Consider the following 22,683-nt stretch of genomic DNA (forward strand, 5'->3'; position numbering starts at 1 on the left):
TTGGTCGGGAACGAGTCATACGAATCAATTCTGAGACGAAAAATTTTTTGGTCAAAAAAAAAGGAAGGTTAACCCCTTTGTATTTTCGGCGAAAATTTTCGCGATTTTCAAAAGTGCTGGAATAAATTAATTGTGGCACTAATCCGACGTAATTTTGCGAGAGAAACCGATTGGGCGCAGTTCCAATACGCTGCGATCAACGCATCGAAAGTTACAGCCAAAAAACGAAAACCTGAATTTTCGACATTTTTCAGCAGGTGCTTTTTTCCTCGCATCTTCTCTCCCGTTGATCCCACGCTCCTTTCGCTGCGTTTTCTGAGTTCCTTGGGGTCCAATTGGTCGGGAAAGAGTCATACGAATCGATTCTGAGACGAAAAATTTTTTGGTCAAAAAAAAAGGAAGGTTAACCCCTTTGTATTTTTGGCGAAAATTTTCGCGATTTTCAAAAGTGCTGGAATAAATTAATTGTGGCACTAATCCGACGTAATTTTGCGAGAGAAATCGATTGGGCGCAGTTCCAATACGCTGCGATCAACGCATCGAAAGTTACAGCCAAAAAACGAAAACCTGAATTTTCGACATTTTTCAGCAGGTGCTTTTTTCCTCGCATCTTCTCTCCCGTTGATCCCACGCTCCTTTCGCTGCGTTTTCTGAGTTCCTTGGGGTCCAATTGGTCGGGAACGAGTCAAACGAATCAATTCTGAGACGAAAAATTTTTTGGTCAAAAAAAAAGGAAGGTTAACCCCTTTGTATTTTTGGCGAAAATTTTCGCGATTTTCAAAAGTGCTGGAATAAATCAATTGTGGCGCTAATCCGACGTAATTTTGCGAGAGAAATCGATTGGGCGCAGTTCCAATACGCTGCGATCAACGCATCGAAAGTTACAGCCAAAAAACGAAAACCTGAATTTTCGACATTTTTCAGCAGGTGCTTTTTTCCTCGCATCTTCTCTCCCGTTGATCCCACGCTCCTTTCGCTGCGTTTTCTGAGTTCCTTGGGGTCCAATTGGTCGGGAAAGAGTCATACGAATCGATTCTGAGACGAAAAATTTTTTGGTCAAAAAAAAAGGAAGGTTAACCCCTTTGTATTTTTGGCGAAAATTTTCGCGATTTTCAAAAGTGCTGGAATAAATTAATTGTGGCACTAATCCGACGTAATTTTGCGAGAGAAATCGATTGGGCGCAGTTCCAATACGCTGCGATCAAAGCATCGAAAGTTACAGCCGAAAAACCAAAAATTTCCTACGTAAATCCTTTCCTGTTGATCCCACGCTCTTCTCGCTGCGGTTTCGGAGTTTCTTGGGGTTCATTTAGTCTATAAATGGTGTAACAAATCGATCTTGAGACAGAAAGTTCTTTGCCCAAACTGAAGTGAAGCTAACTAACTTCTCAGTATTCTCGGTGAAAATATCGACGAGTTGTTAAAGTGCTATATCCGATCAGTCATACTCCATATTTAAGGTAGTGCGGCAGCGGAATCTGTTGCACACAGGCTTTTCTACCTGCGAACATTGGATTGATCGTTACGACCGAAAAACGCCAGTAAGCTTTACTTTTCAACAGAGGTGGGGAAGAAAAATAACAAACACACGCCCACAAACGATCTGATTTAGCCCACTTTTATTGATTCAATATCCCCTAATTCTATTACAATTTTTCTAGAGTTATTGTATTTCACCTCAGTATGTCACAAAATGGCATTGCGGTGAAAGATGCACAGAAATTCAAAATAATGATTAATCATTACAGGAAATCAGACTATTTTGTGAGGAAAAAGAAGTGAAATGTACATCAGCCTGAGTAAACTAACAAAAATGTTACATGTGGCAGTGCTATGTTGCTCCGCAGGTGACGATATGTATGATATTCGATCGTATCGTCACAATTCCATGTAACCTGGAATGAAATAAATATGTAAATGACTTTTTCCATATTACTCCTCTATCGATTCAGCTGTTAGTCTCACCACCGCTCAATACTTGTTTTGCAATCCGTGCGGCCTAATTAGTCCAGAAAGGATTGTTCAAATCGATTCTGCGAAGAAAAGTTTTCTGCTGGAAAATAGGGACGAAAAAAAATTCCTTCGTACTCTTGCGATCCATTTTTGGCGAATAGTGAAGTATACTGAAATCCGTTTATTCGTACATCTGATTCACCTGATTTCACGCGAGGAATTCATTGCGCACAGTCTAGATTCGCTGCGAATCGCGATCCAGGCGTCAAGGTCTGAAACATGAAATTTTTCCGTATTTTACTATCATTTTCTCAGCTGTTGGTCCTACGATGAAAGCTACAGAGTTACATTCGAAAGAGCAGAAAAATTTATCTTCACACCTTAGTCATGCATTTTTCCACGTTTAATATGTCTTCATCTTTTCTACGTGGTTTTAACGGTACCGAATAGGTTTTGTGAAATAATTTCTTTATCAAAAGTAGTGCGATTAAAAAATGTTGCTCTAAATATTTGTAGCGTTTTCAAATGTCTCTTCACCGCTGGCAATGCTGATACTTCCATGACAATTATATTTGTTAATATCTAATCTTTTAAGTGTAAGAATTTATTAAACCTTATTTATTCCAAACTGTCCGAACAGCTCTGTATCAACCACTTTTTGGAGAGTTTGCCGCGTAATAAAGTCACATTGATTTGAGAAATATATCAAATCGGACTATAAATGTCTCAAAAATAAATAATGTATGGAAGTAAAATGAAATTATAGAAATACAGAGTATGAAGAAGATTATAAAAGACAAATCTTATATTCTTCTATACAACATTTGAAATTGTTGTAACGATCAATTGTGGTACAATATTGGGCATTCGGTTAATACCTACTAATTTTTTCGCAGTATGTGTGTGCTCTCACGTTGTTTTGGTGGATTGCAGTATGCCTTGACTTAGGTTCGACTGTTGGGCTAAATAAATGAATAAATAAGCACACTCATTAATAATGTTGACCAATTTATTGTGACGTCGTGTTTGAAGACCATAATCGTAGTCATAACTGTATATTACGTTAATGTTGCAGTAATTTTTCATAATCGCGAGACCCACGACTCCCTCATTTCGTAGTCTGTAATTTCTCAAGCTTTCGAAGAGTTCATCTCTCAAATTCAAATAACATAACAATCATTTTTTCACCGTTATTCCCACTTTCATTATGTCACATAAAACATTCCAGCCCAAGACATAATTTTTGAAAGGTGCGTTCGCAAATCTCGAGTCGTTCATTTATCAATGTCCCGATGTGTATGCTTCGCTTGCGAAATGGAATCGATTTGCGATATCGAGATCATCGCGTAATTCCTTAAGAGGTTCGGGTATCTAGATCACGGTTTCGCGACTGCAGCCTGAATGCTGATGCGGCGAGGGAGCGTAGCGTTGTTCGAAACTGTGCAGCTACGGGCGAAAATCACGGGGTCATCGTACCGTGAAATACATTCCTCGTTCAATTAAGATTGCAGCACGAAGCATTTGCTCGGTAGCGTGACCGATGCGCCAACTGCATTACGGCCACCTGCATTATACGGCTATGGGGCGTAAAGGTATACCCAACATATGATTTGCCGCCTGCATCGCTCTTCTAATCTCTAGATTTCAAATTTTAGATATTTAGAAAGGCGAGCGGACAAGCGTCGTCGAACCGCTAACAGTTCGCTTTCAATGTGAAAACGAAGAGGTATCCATAGTGTATATTGTTTATCCTTCTATTGACGAGCGGTCAGCTGTTCGGACAAAAATGCAATTACGTGATCGGTGTCAATGGATAGAGATCTGCTTTCTCTCCGAAGTTCACAATGATTGGAGAATTTCTTTCATAGCATGAGCAGTCAATTTACGGTGAATTGATTTTTCGTACTCCATCAGGGCCACATCTTCATTCGACAGTCCTCAAAACTTAGCAAATTATCGATTCCAACATTCGTTTGGTACAGTTTGTGAGTAACGTAGTTGTGTGTTGGGATGCCAATCAGAAGGTACTTACCGCGTCGCAGTCGCCACAGAGACTTGCCCACCAACCTCGTGTCTCACATCAGAGAACTTCACCCGCAGCTTCGTAGAGTTTAGTAAATAATCATCCGTCTTCGGCCACTTGGGGATGCTCAAATCGGTGTTACTATCCTGGATAAATCGCAGAGATAATTTCTAACAGTTCGAGGAAAAGTTGAAAGTAGATCGCGTGCAGCGTGCAGATCGTCTGGAAACACTTTCATCGACAGATGTCAGCTGCCGCAGGCTGTCCCGATTCCAAACGACTCCGATCCTCTCCGCCCTGTAAAAAATTGTCTTGGATATTAGATTGTAATTACTGTTTTTTTCTGACCATGGCTGATTGTTTCCCTTTCTTTTCTATCTCGTTGAACAGATGTACTCCTCCAGCTGCTAGTCTTCAGAGATAGCGAACGCCGATGGACCCAGCAACCGGGGCCATGCTGGCCCTACAGATCCTCGCCTTGTGCTCCATAGTCGCGGCCCTTCTCGCCTACCTGGTTAGGCAGTCGCGGAACGCGTCGAATGAGTTCGACGTCAGGAGCAAGAGGTACGTTCTGGTGACGAGCTGCGACAACAGCGTTGGACTCCAGATTGCCATCGCCCTGGCCGAGGCGGGATACAAGGTAGGAATATCGGGTCAATATGTCATTCGATTATGGTAATGGATTACGTAACGATGGTTGAGTAACCGCCCGTCCCGCAGGTGTTCGCCGGGCTGCTGGAGCCCGAGGGGACGTCCCCGTCGGCCAAGATCATCCGGGCGCTCGACGATCAGCGGAAAAAGGAACCCGCCTTGACGGAAATAGCCGAGGACGGTGCGACGGCCCTTGCCCAGGGACAGATCGTCCCCTTGGAGCTTGACCCGACCAGGGAAGACAGCCTCCACGCCTGTCTGGACGCGGTGAGAGCCAGACTTCCGGCCGGAGAAGACGGTGAGGGACTTGATTTCGTTCGGGAATTTCCTTGCCTTCACTTGTCCTTTTCATTTCTGCGCAGCGCACGCAATTTTCTCTTTTACTCTCATTCATACGTTACACGCATACGTGCATAACTTTCATCCTTGATGCATCATGAGTTGCGCAAACTTTGTGTTTAATCCATTTTTCTTTTCACCTTTCTCCGCCTTTCTCTCTCACTCTCTCTTTATCTCTCGAGCACTCCGTCGCTCTTTTCAATCGTTTCAACGATCATGTATATCTTTCCAAAACGTCCGTATAACGAGATTTGTTACTTTGACACAAGTTTGTCTCTTGAGCCAACGCGAAGGTATGTAACTTTTCTTTTTTTTCTTCTTCAATTCTCTCTTCATGTTGTTTGTTCGGCGAACTTTCTCCGCTCTGTCTGCATGGACAAGTTTGCTGTAGAAAATCAGTTTCAGGACATTTTTCGTGCAGCAGTCTTGTTAACGGCAAGCTATACTACGTGTAGCCAATTCTCCTGCAAGTTCGGATGAAATTCGACCGAAGAAACTTCCGTGCCGAATTGCCGCTTCGCTAACTTTTTGGTCGCTGATCGCTACTTCACTTTTATTGTATGATACCACCATAACTTTTTTCTCACGGCGCTTCGCATCTTACCCTAATAGGTACAGAGTTATCCATGGCATCAAGCTTACTAAAAACACTACAATTTCAAACACATGTCTATCAGTTGATAGTTGCGAGGTATAAATTATGTTCATGAGTTTAGGTATATCATGGACCAGACTCATCAAATTTCTACAGTATGAACGGACAAAGAAATAGTAGTGACAATAAGTTTCGACTCTAATTGTCTAATCTTGGAGTAATATTAATGTCACTGAAACAGTAAAGAATAAACGTTTTTCAGGACTGTGGGCGGTTGTGCATACAGGCGGACTCGCTTTAGCGGGTGTGATAGAGCGGCAGGAGAGCTCTGCCTGGGAATGCATGCTTCGACACAATCTGGTGGCCCCGTTGAGGACAGCCAGAGCCTTTATTCCGTTGCTGCGTGCTAAAAGAGGTAGGGTAAACCTGAAAAAAGTCATTTCAAACGCAGCTGCACGGAGGAGAATGTCGACGTAGAGAAAGATTCGCGGCGTTCTTTCATGTCGTGGCTGAAAGTAGATAAGATTATCGTTATTACTATTTTTTCTGTCTCTTTTTGTCTTCGTAATTGCGCGGAATAACTATGAGCGCACACCGAGCAACTCTGTACGTGCCGTCAGATCTTAAATGCCGATAAAACATACCTACGATATTATTATAACACTACTGCTCGTGCTGTTTCACTAACGTGAATAACTATTTTCAGAATTAACATTACGATGATTAGATCTCAGTGATAAATATACATGAGGAACAGACTTATTTCTACATCCAAGTTTCTTGCGATCAACCTTCTTCGCCGATGTCTCGTTTAACATGTATAATCGAGTATTGCACTTTCGTTTATTAACACTTTCTGTTCATTTTTTAAGCGACATTCTATCATATATTCACAGCTGAACCGCAGAATAATTATCATCCACTTGTCGTACGTAACGACTATTTCAAATTCAGCGATGAAATCGGGACTAGTTTTTCGTGTTCAGACAATAATCGCATGCAAGTGCGTACCCGCTTACGATTTGTGGATCAATTTTTCGTACGAGGCAAAATAGAGACCTCTCGGATGTGTCCTTGAAACTTTGACGAATAATGAAAACCTTGAGCGCCGGAAGTCGCACGAGCATTGGCGATACTCCCTATACGTGATAAAATATAACGCACAGCTTGGTAACCGGATGCTCGACACAGTGCGAGTAATTCGTTTTTTCGTTAATTAAAGGTCGCATCGTTCTGCTCGGTGACTCCGAGGCCACATTTTCGAGGGTGCCTGGGTTGGTCGCCTACAGCGCGTCCCGGCGTGGCGTCGAGGGTGCAGCCGAGGCGCTAAGGGCGGAACTCCTGACGTCCGGAATATCGGTTGTCCTCTTGAAGCCGCCCCCAATCAACCCTCTCGTTCTCTACGGACCACCGATCCTCAAAAGGTAGATTGAATCGCTCAAATCGCGTGTGTGGGTGTGCTCCAAGTACTTGATAAACGAACTGCAGCATAACAGACGGCGAAGTTTATTCGTATCGAACTTTAACGCGGCGTCTGCACGGCGCATAATGTCGTATTTTTACCTGTCTTCTATACGTATTTTCAATCTTTCAGAATCGACGTGGAATCTGGAGTTAAGGGCGCGGAAGGTACGTGGACTGCGCCCCTGCCAACGAAAGCAATCCGGCACTCGTTGACGCCAGCGTTGGGCTCCCCTTGTCCACTTCCATCTTACAACATGGCTTCGAAACCACGTAGCTTATGTCTGTTTGGAACCGACTGAATTCCAATTTCTTTTTTACTAACCACCTTCGAATTTTCGAATTTCGATCGACAACGCGCCAGTTCGCGGTTACTAATGATATGGCCATAATTAATAGTAACGCTACTGTAACCCCAGGTTTATCGAGGGGGTGTATTCAAATCTTCAAAAGGGCATCAAGGACAGAATTGAACAGAGTATATAATAGGACTTACGGTTATTTAGTACATTGCTAAGTTTCGAAGTGCGCAAAAATACAGGATTCGGATCCGCATATAACTGAAGATTTTTGTAATTTTCAGCTTAAAAGTGTTTTACAATATGCGTAAGGAAAATTCTCACAAATATTGTAAACACAATAAGTATAAATTGGTCTCATATTTCTGAATTACGAGAAACACGGCTCACGGTACATAACTTTGACATTTCGAAGGCTGGCGTTCACAATCAGACAGAGCCTTGCTTTGGTATCATTATGCTCCAAGAGGGGTAACAACAACGGCTCTGAATCGACTCTATAAAATCCCTTTTGCGGTGCGCATCCCCCCTCGAGACACGTGTAAAATATGTAATTATGTTATTGTATGTACGTATATGTAATATCAGTCGTTATAATACTGTCATAAACATATTATATTGTTTTTGTCAATAATACACATATAAAATTCAGATAACCTTCGAGAGAAGCTTTCAGACCCTGACTCCGTATATTACCACAAGGATCGTTTGTGTCCTTATGTACGATGTTCACGAATACGGTTCGGTGGGAAAAATCAACGGGTTACCTTTTCTCATCTCATCTTCGCGGTAGGCGATCCTTACCCATGAGCAATCGTGTGGTATAATGGATTTCCCAGTGCCAAAGGGGGAGAAAATTGCACTGGCAGTGAGATTATCTGCGGCGTTCAGACGCGTATCAACAGATGCCTGAAAAGGGTCCAACGAATTTTTGTTAAAATACGCACAGTAGTAATAATCATAGCCATTTTCCCGAGTGTTAACAAACCTGAATCTCACGCCAGCGCACCGGCAGCTGATTCCCAAAGAAGGGGACGTTATCCCTCGAGGATGAGTTTTTGTTCCAAACAGAGTGAGGCGGGTGCCTGTTAATTAGAGGAGAGTGAGATTTCGACGAGATGACGGGGGACGAGGGTTCGCCAAGAAGGGGTGGAAGGGGGAGAGACGTCCGCGATAATAAACCCTTAAATCCGTAATGAATGATTCACCGTCATTCGCAAACTTGCGGTGTTTGCGCCTAGCCACTTGGAAACTAACTCGGTGGGTGTGTCCCTTGGTTTCCTTGGTTCCCTTCATTCCTGGGCAACACCCCAGCCCCCTCATCACCCTCCTGCCATTGCAATATTGAACAGGTGTGTCGAGATGCCGCTGCGCTGGTTCGCCCAGTTGATCAAATATTCAGAGCTTATTAAGGCTGGTATTGTTTCAACGGGGAAACTCCGCTTCTTACTCTTCGCGGCAAGGACAATATTTCATCGAACTTTAACAAAATTAGCTTCTCAGTTCCGCTACCCTTAGGTATTCAATCATTGTATGAAAATTGTTTCGAAGAGAGGAGATCTTACGGATCCGCTTTGCCGTCGAACCTGATACCGCTGCTTTGGAATTTCTACGATGCACTCACTTTATACCTATGATTTATTTTCAAGAAGAAAAGTTCCGTCCTCTGAAAGATATCCTGCACGAGAATCACCATTCATTCCTAGCAGTATTTTTTTCTGCTGTGAACGATTGTGAAAATAATCTTAACGCGGTAATGTAATGGATGTTAACGTGAGTTATGTTCCATAAAATGAATGACTCGAGGCTGTCTCATTATACTCCACATGAATGAAATACGTTCGATACGAAAGCTATGCAGCGAATTTCGAGCAAAATATGTGCGTGCAACAGCAATGCGTCAGCCAGAGTACCGCTTGACAATAAACTAGAATCCCGGTTATACAAGTGAGTTGAACAGTCTCCTTAAGCCGTAGCTGCTAACGTATCGTGAGTCCGCAAAGTAGAGCTCTGTGAAAGTAATTTACCTCCCGAACACATCAGGCTATTATTCTCGATCCATACCGCAGGCTACACGATCCCGCTTTGCCGGAAAAAAATTCGAACCCGTATAAGTATTAATTATTTATACCATTATTTTTGTTCCCATACGTTGGTTAAGCTGCCCGATCCCCTGTATCATGCGATTTTCTCCTCATATAATTTTGGGGACACAAATGCGATTACAAGAGTGAAGGATGTGACAACTTTTGCGGCTGAACAAACCGAAACAATAATCCGTAGGATTGGTTTTTGTCACCTTATAAATCAACTCCGGGACGAACGAAAGTTGCGCCAGATCAATACACTCGGCGTATATAAATGGGGGGATCGCTGTGTCCAGGCGACGTTGCACCCTCTCGGGGGTGGAGGACGAAGGTGGGACAGTGATTTTATTCGAGATTACATAAAGGGAATAAAGACACTTTTACGATCGGTTTTAATATTTCAATATTTACCCAGCAGTAACAGCGGCTGCTTTTTTACTCTCCTTTAATATCTCTTTTACGCAGGTACACGGCGCGGACGCATACATTCGACACACGAAGGCTGAATAAAATATCCGAAGCCAGCCGCGCCTCCGTCTAACCATGTAACTGAATTTCAACAACATACGCCGGCGGTCGGCTCGCTTTCAAATTTCGATACACCCATTTATATCAGCGTTCAATTGCCTCGGTCGCTCGTTAACGATTTCGTTGCTTAACCGTGTACATTTTTTTTTCTATTTTACGAAATTTAACGCTTGACTGAAAAGCCAAGATTTCCCCTGCGCCCCGGCGTGATGATAAGTATCGTAAAAGAGTAACGGAAAGTTAACGAGTCGAAGCGTGGAAAAATCTGCGACGAAAATTGCATTCGTCGATTCCTAGTCGTCATTCATACGACGCGAAATACCCTTCCCCATGATTAATAAAACATATATGTTGAATATGAGAAACGTCGGAGCGCGCCTTCGGCTGGAAATTCCGCTGATTGTGAGGCAAATACCGGCCGTGGATAGACGGGAGGAAATTGAGAATAAATGGAAAAAGAATATATCGCGGGATTCCGCGGCGGTACATAGAACGCCTTGGCGTATACGTACACACCTGTACGTATGTGAAACCTTTCCTCAGGTTTTCCGCGCCATAAATTCCAACCGGTCTTATATACCAAACCGAGAAATAACATTACGGACACACGAATGCAGGTCTCGTAAAGCACGCTTCGCGTCCACCCGCAACCCCTTCTCGTTCACGTACGAGCATGCAGACCGCGGCCGATGCATTGACACGCGAATACGTAGACGTGCGCACAGGTGGAAAATCAGCGATGCAAGTTTGCCCGGTAAACTGCGGTGCAATGGATGTGCCGTGCAAATGCGCCCCCGTTTCGCCCTTCCCGTCCCATTAAGTCTTATGGCTATTACGGATCGAAATTAGCTTAGCTAGTCGCGGTTCCGTCGATCTACTGCCGAGTAGAAGAAGCGGACTCGACGGTTTCGCAGCATACTTTTAAAATCGATGGCTAATCGCTTCTGCCCACATTAATCAATCCCGCGGGAGAGAAATCCGACAGGAGTTATATTCCCGGCTGTATTAAGGAAATATTACATCAAGACTGAGCAGGAGAGATACTAGCTCCTTGGGGATCCGAGGATTAGCGCTTGGAAAACTGACTTATCGATGATCCTCAGCACCCCGTCGTCATCTCGCGCCATTTTTCTCAAAGCTTATACATGTATATATATATGTACGCGAACAGTGAGGAAATTACGTGTCTGAAAATACGAGTGACAACTCTGGGTAATTTTCGATTGTTCAGACGTGCGTTCGGCTTTTTGTGTCACGGGTTTATAAAAGTTTCGTTCTGTTTTTAAACACGAGGAATACATTTGACGGTTCTGAAGTTGATTCACTTCGTGCGTGAATAATTTCTTTCCAATTTCAAAGCGGCAGAAGGAATAGGAGAAGAAAAAAAAACGACGTAATGAATTGTAAGCAGTACCACCTACTGCAATTGCTACGCCGATTATTATTCATGTATGGAAAAATAAGCACGGCAAACGTTCTTTGTACCACGGTAACGAAGGAAGGAAATTTTCAGAGTGAAACGGAGCCCCTGCAAATAAAACGGGAATCATTGATTTTTGCAGAATCAATTTCAACCAGTGTGGACTGAAAGGTATACGAGATGAAGCTCATTCGGCGTTACAAATGTCATTTTTCAACTCTTGACTTTGTTTCGACGAAAGCACTAATCGTTTTCATCATTGATTTATGCGAAGGGAAATACTTCGGTAGCCGTAAATTTAATTAGCAGCTGGTATTTGATATGCGTGAGTTCGAGGGTGAAAACAACCCCTAGATCCCCAAGCCGCAAACCGGGGAAAAATTATTAATAGCTATTTCATTGTGTAAATTGACGCGTGCCATAGAAGTGGAGCGTTAAGATTTCGTCGATATATTTCGGTATTTTTGCAGCTCGTGATTGTTACAAAAAAAAAAAAAAAAAAACACAATATAGCACCTTGCTCTGGGGAAGGAAAGCGAATAAAGTTCGGCCTTTTCTCCTACCTATAATACGTGGTTAAATCTCTTTCGTGCTGCCGGATCGAACAGACCAAGCGTGACTTTAAGCTTTCAGGAATTTTTTTTTATTATTATTTTGGATTTTCTATTTTCTCATATTTTATTCCTTGTACGTGTCGGGCGATTTATCTTATGTACACAGTGTGAAAAAGAGTCGAGGGATAAAAAAATACATACCTTCCTCGGAGACTCGTAGCTTATAGACACGTACGCTCGACCAGGTCCGATAGTGCGAGCCTTTGTGCTTCAATTCCTTTGGCAGATAATTTTTTCCGTTTTTTTTTCTTTACTTTTTTCACGTACACAGAAGTCGAATACATGACACGTTAAATAAACACCGTGCAGTCACGCCTCAATGGTGCTTTCTTCCACGTCCAGACAAGAAAGTAGCATTCTCTGGGTATAAGAAAGAACAAGACGATTGCGCAACCTGCGTTACTGGAATTATATCGTTAACCGTTAAAACCAAAAGTTCGCCGGAGATAATATAGTGTATTGTTGGCGAATGAGCGGACTTTGTAGAAGTTCGGTATGCTTATACCGACTGGTACAGTGATTCAACACCATGGTGCAGATTGCCTAACGTCGATGGCTTTGTTTTATAATTCAGAGAACTGTGAAGTAGTTACCGAACAGAATGGGAATTGATATTACGAGACGATTGGTTAAGTCTGTTACAATGCGGTAGGGAGGATCCAAGCCTGGAACCGAAATTGATATTGCTATCTATATACCTGTAAGCCACCCAACGTATCGTATTCTAACAGATATTGGCAGAAGTTTAAATGGGGAAAGTTAAGTTCAATGGGGGTACAGGTATTTTGAGAAACCACTCTTAACACCGGTTGAATCCCGCGGGCTAGAACGAAACACGAATCGGTGTCGAAGAACAAACTCGATCGTCGATGGGATATACACGATGAAAAGCCACGCATTCAATTTTCCCTCTCGAGTTTCGATCCCGATTCAATTTTCATTCAATCTCCTCTTTCTTCCCGATTCTCCAGGTCTAAATTGACCGGCTAACGAGTCAGTTGGTCTTAACACCTATGCAGGTCCTCGGTATGAAAGGTGAGAAGTATTTTAAACGTTTATCGATTTGGTACGGCTCCTGGTTCGACGGGTTGGCGGTTAGGTCAAGCACCGCTAACAACTCGGAATGAATTCAATCACAGAAGTTGGAGTTATGCAATAAATATTTGCGGTACGATTCACTGCTACGAAAGCGAGTATAATGGTCAATAAGTCAGTAATTAGACTTCTGACAAATGAAGAGAATAAAACCGCTGATGGTATAATTAACGGTTCACGAAACGATGCGGAAGTCTGGGTATAAAACGGTTAACTTTAGCAGTGGATTCGATCAGTCGGCGATTCGACGGCGAGTAAGATGATCAAGGTACATACCTCCTTAATCATTAATCCTCAAGCATTAATCCACCATCAATTTTCCCAATTTCGTACATCAAAATTTTATAAAAAGTTGTTATTGTGACGAAGATCAGTGACCCATGGATTTCGGCGCCAGTTTTTTCTTCTCTCGTAGATTCTTTGTTGCGTATTGACGTCTGCACGTGCGACGTTTTCCAAAAAAACTTTACCAGGCTTCTGTTATAGTATCCGAAAGTTGTTCGGCTTTCCCTAGTCAATTGTGTAGCCAGTCAATGGACTTTGTGCCCGACAAGAATAAAAAAGGAAGAACGAAAGGAAAATAAAATAAAGTAGAATACGTCGATAGTAAACGTCAACTCGCGTATCATCCTTTTTCACAGAGAAGCCCTTGTAACAGCCGGTAGAAATTTTCCTGCACGGTGGTTTGTCGGGTTTCGATTTGGTCCCTCGGTTGGCTTTTTCGCAAAGGGCATTTTCAGACCCAGACGCAATTTTACACCGTCTGCAGAACTAATTTTATTCCTTTATTTTTTTTCTTCAATCTCAACCTTATATTCCGAACTTTTTGTACCAATTTATGTTTGCTACTGAGTTTATCCTACCACCATTGCTACTTCTTTCTTAGTCACTCAGCGAATAAGGTTGTATAATAGAAACGAAGTTTTGAAACGGTAATCGTACAGCGTATACATGTACACTAAATGTCTACATACCCTTAACGAAAACTCGACGTTGCCTATTGGGCAGGATAATCACTGCTGGTGCAAAAAGCTGCCTCGATCGATGAACGAACGAGCGAGAGAGTAGCTTTTTTACTTCGGTGTTTTTTCACGTGGTCTTTTTTGGCTCATGAAGCCGATCCGTTTAGCTACGACTCTGCCTGCATCTGAAACAATCCCAACCCTTCCCTTGCCCATTTAATCCGCCCCATTGTACAGAACAGTACTGAAACCAAACCTGCCTAACTTAATCCACCCCATTCTAACTAATATAACCAAACCTAATCTGACCTGGTCTAACTTTGCCCAGCGTTCCTATTGTGCCTTCTTCACCTGACACGTGTTACCATCCACCCGGAACCCTGATACATCCGAGTCTCGCTTCACCTCCGCTTCGCGCGAACACCGGTTCCTGAAATAATGTTAAATTTGTCGAAATTTAATTTATTTGGGAGTTGACAATTCGTTTATCCTTGCATTCCCTCCTCTCTTCTTCCCTCTCTCTTTTTCTTTCCAGAGAGAATTCCAAATTATTTATGATATTCGCGATCCTCTAACCGCTGGCACATTGATCCCGAGAAATTTGCAGAGCATTATGCCACCTCCACTGAGCAGAAACTGTGGTTACAGGTACTGACGGTGTTGTTGATCGTCCAGTTGGGCGGCGAGATCCTTTGCTACCCGGGAGGCCATCATGGAGGTATGAAAAATATCGTAAAATCGAACGGTGTGTGAGTATAAGATGGACTAGGATAAAGAATTGGTGAATTTTCTAACAGTCCATCGGTACGAGGCTAGAGAGAAGGAGACAATATCGTAAAATGTATCCCCGGGCTTGGCTTAGTCGGCGGAGAAATTTTACGACGTCGAACCGCGGTGCAGATACCCTGCACACCAATCCGCTCGTTGTCTTTCTCTCCGGGCTCGCAACGTCCCTCGGGAACCAAAACCCAGACTGTGTACCTTGCGTTCGATCAGTTATTTACCCGGTATTTTATATTATTCATACTACTCTCCAGGCGACGGTGGCGGTGGACACGGACACGGACACGGACACGCTCATTCCTACCAACACTTCCACGGACCAGTGGTTGGGCACGGGCAAGAGGTCTCGTGGAAGGACAAACATGGACACCATCACACCGACTACGTAGCTCATCCGAAGTACGAGTTCGACTACGGAGTGTCCGACCATCACACACATGACAAGAAGCATCATAAAGAGCACAGAGACGGTAACAGTTCGGCTTGGAATAGCGATAATAGACCGGGAAGTGTGTGTCTACGATTATCGATTGGCTCATGCGGAAGCAGAGGGTTTTCGAAGCCGCGTGGTCGCGAGCTTCTTTTCGTATAATGTTGCGAACTTTCCCGGATTAAGACGAGCCATACCCCGATTCGCGGGGGATAATAGTTTCAGGCATTTCTTTGATTGGTATATCAGTGCCACTTCCCTAGCTGACGGTATAAACGACCCTCTTTTGATGATTAAAATTACGGCCTCTTGGCTCATTCTTCGTAACGATCACCGACCAACGGCTCGGTTTACGAGGTGTCGTTTGCCCGTCGATCTAGACGACGAATTTATTTCTTAGATAAACTTCTACGGGTCTCCATGGCAATTGAAATGACAGGACGGGAGCGTCCAGTACGTACGTTTACCGTCGACAGGAAACTAGAAAACGCTAAAAGACCTTGGGCTTGAAGATCTCGCGCGTTTAATTTGTCAAAATGCAGCGTAAGGCATAATCCAGACTAGGGATAGCTAGACCGTTTTATCATCCATTTGAGGTGGAATAATCCAGGGTATCACCATCACTGGCGCATAAAGAGTTTTGCAGAGGGATTCCCTATTTCTTCAAAAAAAGCCCGATTTTATGCCACGTCTTTCGGCCCCCCTCGTATCGATCGTCAGTAGGAGAGCTCAAGCTCTCTTCAACTGGCTCTAATTTATAGTAATGTCTCTGGCAGGTCGCTAGCTTAGAGGGCTTTCTGGCTGGTAGGATGGAGAGAAGCGAAGGCGAGGGGTGCACCGGTGAAGTGGCAGGGTTTAGAAAAAAGGGGGGAAAAAAGAGTGGAAGAGAAAGAGAGAGAGAGAGAGAGAGAGAGAGAGAGTGAGGGAGAAAAAGAGGCGAAAAAAAGCTCCAAGAAAGTGTGAGCCGTTTCAATGATTCAGGCGAATACTTTGCGGGCACCCTCTCCCAAGACGCCCGTGCAGCCTACTCTATACCGAAAGGGGGTTACGTATGGTTGACGACGTCTCGGGGGTTCCGGGAATGCCCTGGGGCTGCTTCTTCTCCCTAATCCATCTTACACTACCTCAATCTTTTTCCAGGGAAAAAAGTCACCGGCGAGTACAGCGTCCACGAGCCGGGCGGCAACGTGAGGACTGTCCACTATCACGCTGACCATCACGGAGGCTTCCACGCCGTCGTCCATAACAGCGGTGGCAATGATCACTCCGGGGGTGGACACCACGGTGGTCATGAGCACGGACACTGAGGAGGAGTCGGAGGTGGCGAACTCGGACACGGATACTAATATAAGTCACCCTGCGGACCACGTACGTGGAGAAATGGCTATCTGACGGAGAAGATGAGTTCCGTGTCACCGCCGTGTCTTTGCCGAGGATTTTCTTATCAAAGTGGGTATGTGACTGGGGAATAGCTACGGAACGTCACGGTGAGGCCCGCGGGCCTTTGGCAACCTCCTGGATCTCGGACGTACATCATGCTGCTTGCAGACGCTGTACTTAGCTCATTTATCGCACCTAATCTTTTCTTTCTTTCCCTCTCCCTCTCTCTCTCCATGAATTCCGGTTCGACTGGATCAGACTCTATTGATCTACCGTGTCTATTGGTTTAATCCACCTCACTGATAATATACCGCTGTCTAGATGTGTAATCAACCGTTAGTTTTATCCCGTTTGTCTCATTTATGTTTTCCTCTCTATGGACAATAATAAAACTAGTATCATTACGACGAATCCACACACTGTTGCTTTAGTATTTTGGTATCCATTACCCGCTGATTGTACTTTTAGTTCCGCTCCAGCCATATACTTCTTGATTATTGATTCGTGAACATGTTACGTAATCCGGTCGTTGAGCTGGACGATAATAGGTAATGTCGAAGAAAAAGAACGTGCGATTGCCTAGACTTCATGCTATAGAACCGTGACATGTGGGTACTTAAGGGGGATAAAATGTACTTGCCGCAAAATCCTAGCCGATCGACTGCAGTCCAGTATTAATACTATACGTTATACGGTTATACGGTTATCCGAACAAACCAAACTAAGCAGAATTTATTGCAGAGAGGATCATCTCTTTTTCCAACATCACTCACGATGTAACTTGTATCGGAATGACGCTGCAGAATTCTTTCAGACAACGTGGCTGAAGAGGAGCTGGTAATGGTGGGTGCAAAAAGCGCGTCGAGTATTATCGAGGCAGCCGTTGATCGGTATGTCTGAGAACGAGAGAGATGCTTTCACGCGGAAAGCATAAGCTGACTGGCGATGTTTTATACAGGGATTATGTGATATTCGCGCTAGTTTTCTCTCCTCATCTTTATCTCATTTCTTCATAGCCTTAGATGGGTTCTTTGCCTAGACTGCAGGGAATTTTTTGATTTTCTCACAACTATTTTGCGCAATTATCAGACTCAGTCAAGTGAAAACATCACCACTTTCAGACCGTCGACGAAGAAAACAATCGTACGGTTGGTCTCGACACTAACGATAAATAATAAATAACAGCCTCTCATTATTTTACCATCAGGATCAAGCGACCACGGTACGTCGATTGCTTCAACAGCCATGAAAATCGTTGGGAATTATCGCTACCTGTCATCACCACCCATTATCATAACCCATCATCGCAAATGATACGTTACGATTATTATCGCACGGAGTATCATGATCACTGTAAAAAGGCTAATCGATCGTAACGAAGTTATGCGGGTCAGTCCTGTGCAGTGCGTTCGACGTATGAGCACTGTCGAAAAATGTGAAAGATATTCGTGGAATCATTAACCCGAGAACGAGCGATTTCCCCTTTTTACAGTCACCCACGTCCTTGTTTTCAATTATTTCACTATGCATGCAATCGCGTTGCTCACTAAAGCAAGCGGATTACAAATTATTCACGCTTCGATCAACTTTTACTAGGTCAAGCACCGCAAATCTTTGCGCGAAAAATGACCGCTGCTAATGTTGGAATTAGGAAAAATCAAAACTTCGAAAACAAGATCAAGTCAAAGTCTAAAAGATACAACGATGAACATCGAAGAGTGAACCGGACCGATTTTTGTTTTCGTCGAGCATTGCTGTTTACAAAATTCTGTCACACATTTCGACATGTCTCTAACGAGACACGTATCTTCCGCATATCATAGAAGTCACTAATTCCAGTCCAACTATCCACGGTTAGTCTCCGATCTCTTGTAAAGTCTGGTCGATCGTGTCTCGATTGGCGAATGCAGTTTCACGTGTGTACAACACTGTTGTAAGTGGAACGCATAGGAAAGCAGTGAGCACGTTATAGATATGTCTAAAGAAGTGTTTTTGCGAGTGGCACAGAGCTCGCAACTTGTGTCAGGGTATTAGATAACAACGTAATGTCGAAATCACGGGGGCAAAACACAACGGTAGCCGAGGTATATAACGCGGGGGCCTTGTCAGTTTGGTATCATTGATCCGACCAACGCTTGTCTCATACACATCAGCATGGCATTCAAGGTAGGTCCGGTGGTGCAGCGTTAATCGAGACCCGAAGTGTCCCGGCAGTAGCGATAATCGTGAAATTTTTCACACCCCTCAGTTCGTCGCGGTTCTCGCCTTCGTGGCGCTCGCCCAAGTCCAGCAGAGTTTTGCCGGGCACGCTCACAGCTTCGCCCACTATCACGGACCCGTCGAAGGTCCCCACCAGGAAGTGAGCTACCACGACAAGCACGGTCATCACCACGTCGATTACGTTGCGCATCCGAAGTACGAGTTTTCTTACGGAGTGGAGGACCATCACACCGGCGATTACCACGGACAAAAGGAACACAGAGACGGTAAGCCGTAAACTTCACCAGCCCCTCGAATACCTACAATTCGAAGATACGCGATAGAGCAAAGACACGTTTCCTCAACTCCCACTTCCGCCCGGTTAAAGTCTGTTCCCCATTACGGTTTCCTTAGGTCTGAACTAACCTATATCGCACGTACCTTTTTTCCCTCTTCTTTTGTTTTCCCAGGGGCGGTTATTCCGCTCCCAATGACTTCTCCAACTCGCTTCGCAAAGCGTATTCGGCCGCCGGGCGGGGAAGAAAGCGGGAAATAAAGAGCTCGGTAGACGTGTATAAAGAGGAAGGAGAGCATCGGGCGAATCTCTGACGGGAAAAATTGACTCACTTTACCTTCCGTATGTATATACAGGAAAGAACGCCGCCGGTGAATACACCCTCCACGAGCCAGGCGGCAACGTGAGGACCGTCAAGTACCACGCCGACCCTCACGGTGGGTTCCACGCCATCGTCCACAACAGCGGTGGCAACGACCACTCCGGAGGGACTTACGGTGGTCATGGACACGGTCACCACTAAAACTTCCCACCTCTCGCAAGCTCCTTCACCGAGTACAAAGACCTCCTGCGACACTGGATACCTTATCGTACGTCGCGGCACGCTCCCACGGCCCACGGTCATGTTGTTGTTAAGTTTGAACCCCTTTATTCTCCCTGCAACTTTGCAGCCTTGTACCATATGTGAACTCTTTTAATATTCCTCTTTCGTTGAATAAATATTCCAAGTAAACACAAGTATTTACCTCTACGCACGTGAACGCATATTTGTTAAATCGCAACCTAGACGTTGCTAGCAGCAGCAAGGATCGGTCGGATTTGATCCAACTTCGTTCAATATACAGCCACCGCGTAGGTACGCAACGCGCGTATTGCGCACGATGTTTGCCTTTCACGAGAAAAGAATTTAATCTGTGTGTTCGAATTTCTGTGTAGTACGCAGATATAAGGACCGGCGAGGTTTGACGTTTTTTTTTTCTCAGACAATGTCCCACCGCGGCAGCAATAAGCTTCGTTTCAAGGCGTTCTGTGCGATATTTGATTCGGTTGCGGCGATGCCTGACGAAATTTTCATTCGGGCTTAACTTAATACAATCGTCTCTCTTCTTCTCGGAAATACTTTTATCTTCCGTCATTCTTTCCGTCTCCCCGGAGATCTTTTTTCCCCACCGTCTTCCACAGACCGACATCCGACACCTTCGCCACGGTTTCCTTATTTTTTCCTTTCTTCCGTACCTTCTTTCTTCACCTTTCCTCGGTCAGTGCAGTTCTTTCCTCCTCAAACCACAGGCTACTAGCTCGCGTCAAAGCAAAAGAAGCTTAGTGAATTTGCCACCGGAGTCGTTTATTTTCACGCCTTGGCTTCGCCTCCGTGATTCGTCATTCGACGCGTACACAGCTGCAAATCCCTGCTCCGGTTTCTCTCACGGTGCGCATCGTGGTCTGACAAGTATAAGAAAACACCTAAAAATGGCTATTGGCAAAAGGGGTAAAAGAAGAAAACGTCAGGTCGATACGTCGGCACGTAAACCTTATTACATCCATGCCTGGCAGTGTCTGTTATACCTGTACGTATGAGGTACACCTACCGATGGATGACTCGTCGGATATGGACGAATGGCAGCGGCATCAAGAGGGTGGCGGATGAATATCAATTTACGCTGGCTTTCGGCTCAATGGATCCGCGGTGTTTAATACCTTGAACGCAAAGTCCAGCGTATTGGGTCACGTACGTGAGAGCTGTCCCCGCAGCTTTTACTGCGAAACACAAATTGAATTTCCCCGCTCTCGTATAGCGGATACGGCCTTATTTTATTCCATTCAGAGGACCATTCAACGCCACTGAGTACCGAACGTTACACCGTACATCTGCCCTGCGTTTTCCATCCTACTACCACGTAAAGCCAAGTTTTGTTACCTCAGAGATGAACAATAACCTGAGGGACACGGTTATTTACAACGAGAACATGATTTTCCGGTTTATTTATTTTTTTTTTTACCTTTCGCAGAGACTTCGCACGTATGTAAATTATAAATACAAACAATTTATCGATTTTTTATTTTTTATTTACAAAATTTCACGTTTATGGATACAGGTTTTTTGTTTTCTTATTGTACAAGTATATTTATACGTATCGACGGCCAAACGAACGGAGCGTCCCAATTGCAACTCTTGCATAAAACGATTTTGCAAAGAAAAAACAAATGTACGGTATCGATTAACTTTTGATATCTTTTCCGTATCTTTTCGAGTTATGAACTGTTCAAACAGTTAAAGAAACAATATATATGTATACATGCATATATCTAAAAAATGTAAGTATAAACGCTAGTGGGTATTAAGTAAGCCTGCACCTGGAATGAAATCGTCGATATCGCACGAATTTGAACGGGGAAAATGCTATAAGAAAAAAGCAGAGTAAAAATGATGGAACGGGGGAACAAAAAAGAGGAGGAGAAGAATACCTGCTCAATGGCTGCGTGAGACCTTGAAGATCGCTAACAGGGTGAACGTAAATGGTGATATTTTTTATTCAAATTCCTTGGGGTAAGAGGAGGCGAAGATTTAGTCAAATTTAAAAGCGTACATTCCGTGACGCGACGAAACGAGCCTTACCTCGGTCCGCAATATTTCAGATTGTAGATTGGGGGAGTAGCCGGGTTGCCCGCCTCTGATCCTGCACACCTCGGCACTTCGACTAATATCATAGCTGCTTATGAATAAAATTAAAATAAACACTTGTGTATAATATGAGCAGTTATAACTGTATACATTCACACGTATACGTATAGGAGGGGAGATTAATTTTCATATCAATTAATTATAGTACGTTCGCAAGGTCGGGCATCGCGAAGTTTCTTCATATTTTTACGCCTATCTTTTTACTTCGTGTAATATCGAATTTTTAAAATAGCCGAGAATAAAAGGTACATGCGTCAAGCTAATTATTATCCGTAATTAAATTTTCTTCTTTTCCTCGGGCGAGGCGATGGGGCTGGTGCACAGGCCCTGAAGCTTATATCACTTAGCGAAGAACAAATTGTTCCCGGTAGGTCGTGCGTGAGAAAAAAAGGGGAAAAAAGAATAGAAGAAGAAGGAGGAGGAGAGAAAAAAGTAATTTTATTTTCTTTCTTCTTCTCTTACTCCCGCTCTCTGTTATCGCGCTGCTCGCGCCGAGCTGCAGGTTCTCGAAAAGAAAAAAAAGAGTTCTATCGCGAGGAAGGCGAACAATTTGTTTGCGTTTGGAGAATCCTATATAAGGGATCGAATCCGTTTCAACATTTTCAACCCGTCGGGCCAAACCCGTAGTGACCAGGTGATATCTGCACGTGCGGGAAAGACGCGCAAATCTATATCTATTCGCGAGGTTTACTACATGGGGCGATGAATAAAAACGAGAGGAATAATTGAGCGGGATGAAAATGTATACCTGTAATATAGGTATAGAAAGAAAATTAAAACGGGAAAGAGCGAAGGAAGAGAGGAAGAGAAGTTTCAAAAAAATTCCAAGAGCTTTCTCACCGTGAGTGCGACGGAAAATGTGTATATATATATATATATATGTATA

The 22,683-nt window shown here is 43.8% G+C and overlaps 3 protein-coding genes and 1 long non-coding RNA gene across 4 annotated transcripts in view; 3 read left to right on the forward strand and 1 right to left on the reverse strand.

Annotated features, from left to right (window-relative positions):
* LOC124184596 (D-beta-hydroxybutyrate dehydrogenase, mitochondrial) overlaps positions 1-7,977 on the forward strand; it is a 28,922-nt gene extending 20,945 nt beyond the window's left edge. Inside the window, exons 2-6 of the mRNA XM_046574484.1 lie at positions 4,367-4,616; positions 4,697-4,925; positions 5,824-5,976; positions 6,784-6,985; positions 7,156-7,977. Coding sequence (XP_046430440.1) covers positions 4,410-4,616; positions 4,697-4,925; positions 5,824-5,976; positions 6,784-6,985; positions 7,156-7,324 — 960 coding nt within the window. The 5' untranslated portion in view covers positions 4,367-4,409 and the 3' untranslated portion in view covers positions 7,325-7,977. The remainder of the gene's footprint in view (positions 1-4,366; positions 4,617-4,696; positions 4,926-5,823; positions 5,977-6,783; positions 6,986-7,155) is intronic.
* Positions 1,661-4,277, reverse strand: LOC124184598. The gene is made up of 3 exons (XR_006871222.1): positions 3,986-4,277; positions 2,836-2,915; positions 1,661-2,225 (listed from the first exon to the last, which is right to left on the reverse strand). It is a non-coding gene; the product is annotated as an uncharacterized LOC124184598 (long non-coding RNA).
* Positions 7,978-13,268: 5,291 nt separating the features above from the next.
* On the forward strand, positions 13,269-17,031 carry LOC124184344 (adult-specific cuticular protein ACP-22-like). The gene is made up of 4 exons (XM_046573935.1): positions 13,269-13,333; positions 14,676-14,745; positions 15,065-15,280; positions 16,381-17,031. Exons 1-4 carry the CDS (start codon positions 13,325-13,327, stop codon positions 16,545-16,547), a joined length of 462 nt encoding a protein of 153 aa, XP_046429891.1. The 5' UTR covers positions 13,269-13,324; the 3' UTR covers positions 16,548-17,031.
* Positions 17,032-18,699: 1,668 nt separating this feature from the next.
* Positions 18,700-19,847, forward strand: LOC124184345 (cuticle protein 7-like). The gene is made up of 3 exons (XM_046573936.1): positions 18,700-18,786; positions 18,869-19,106; positions 19,471-19,847. The coding sequence occupies exons 1-3, from the start codon at positions 18,775-18,777 to the stop codon at positions 19,635-19,637; spliced, it is 417 nt and encodes a 138-aa protein (XP_046429892.1). The 5' UTR covers positions 18,700-18,774; the 3' UTR covers positions 19,638-19,847.
* The last annotated feature ends 2,836 nt before the right edge of the window (positions 19,848-22,683 follow it).

Source organism: Neodiprion fabricii, chromosome 6 (assembly GCF_021155785.1).
Source record: "Neodiprion fabricii isolate iyNeoFabr1 chromosome 6, iyNeoFabr1.1, whole genome shotgun sequence".
NCBI classification, from domain to species: domain Eukaryota; kingdom Metazoa; phylum Arthropoda; class Insecta; order Hymenoptera; family Diprionidae; genus Neodiprion; species Neodiprion fabricii.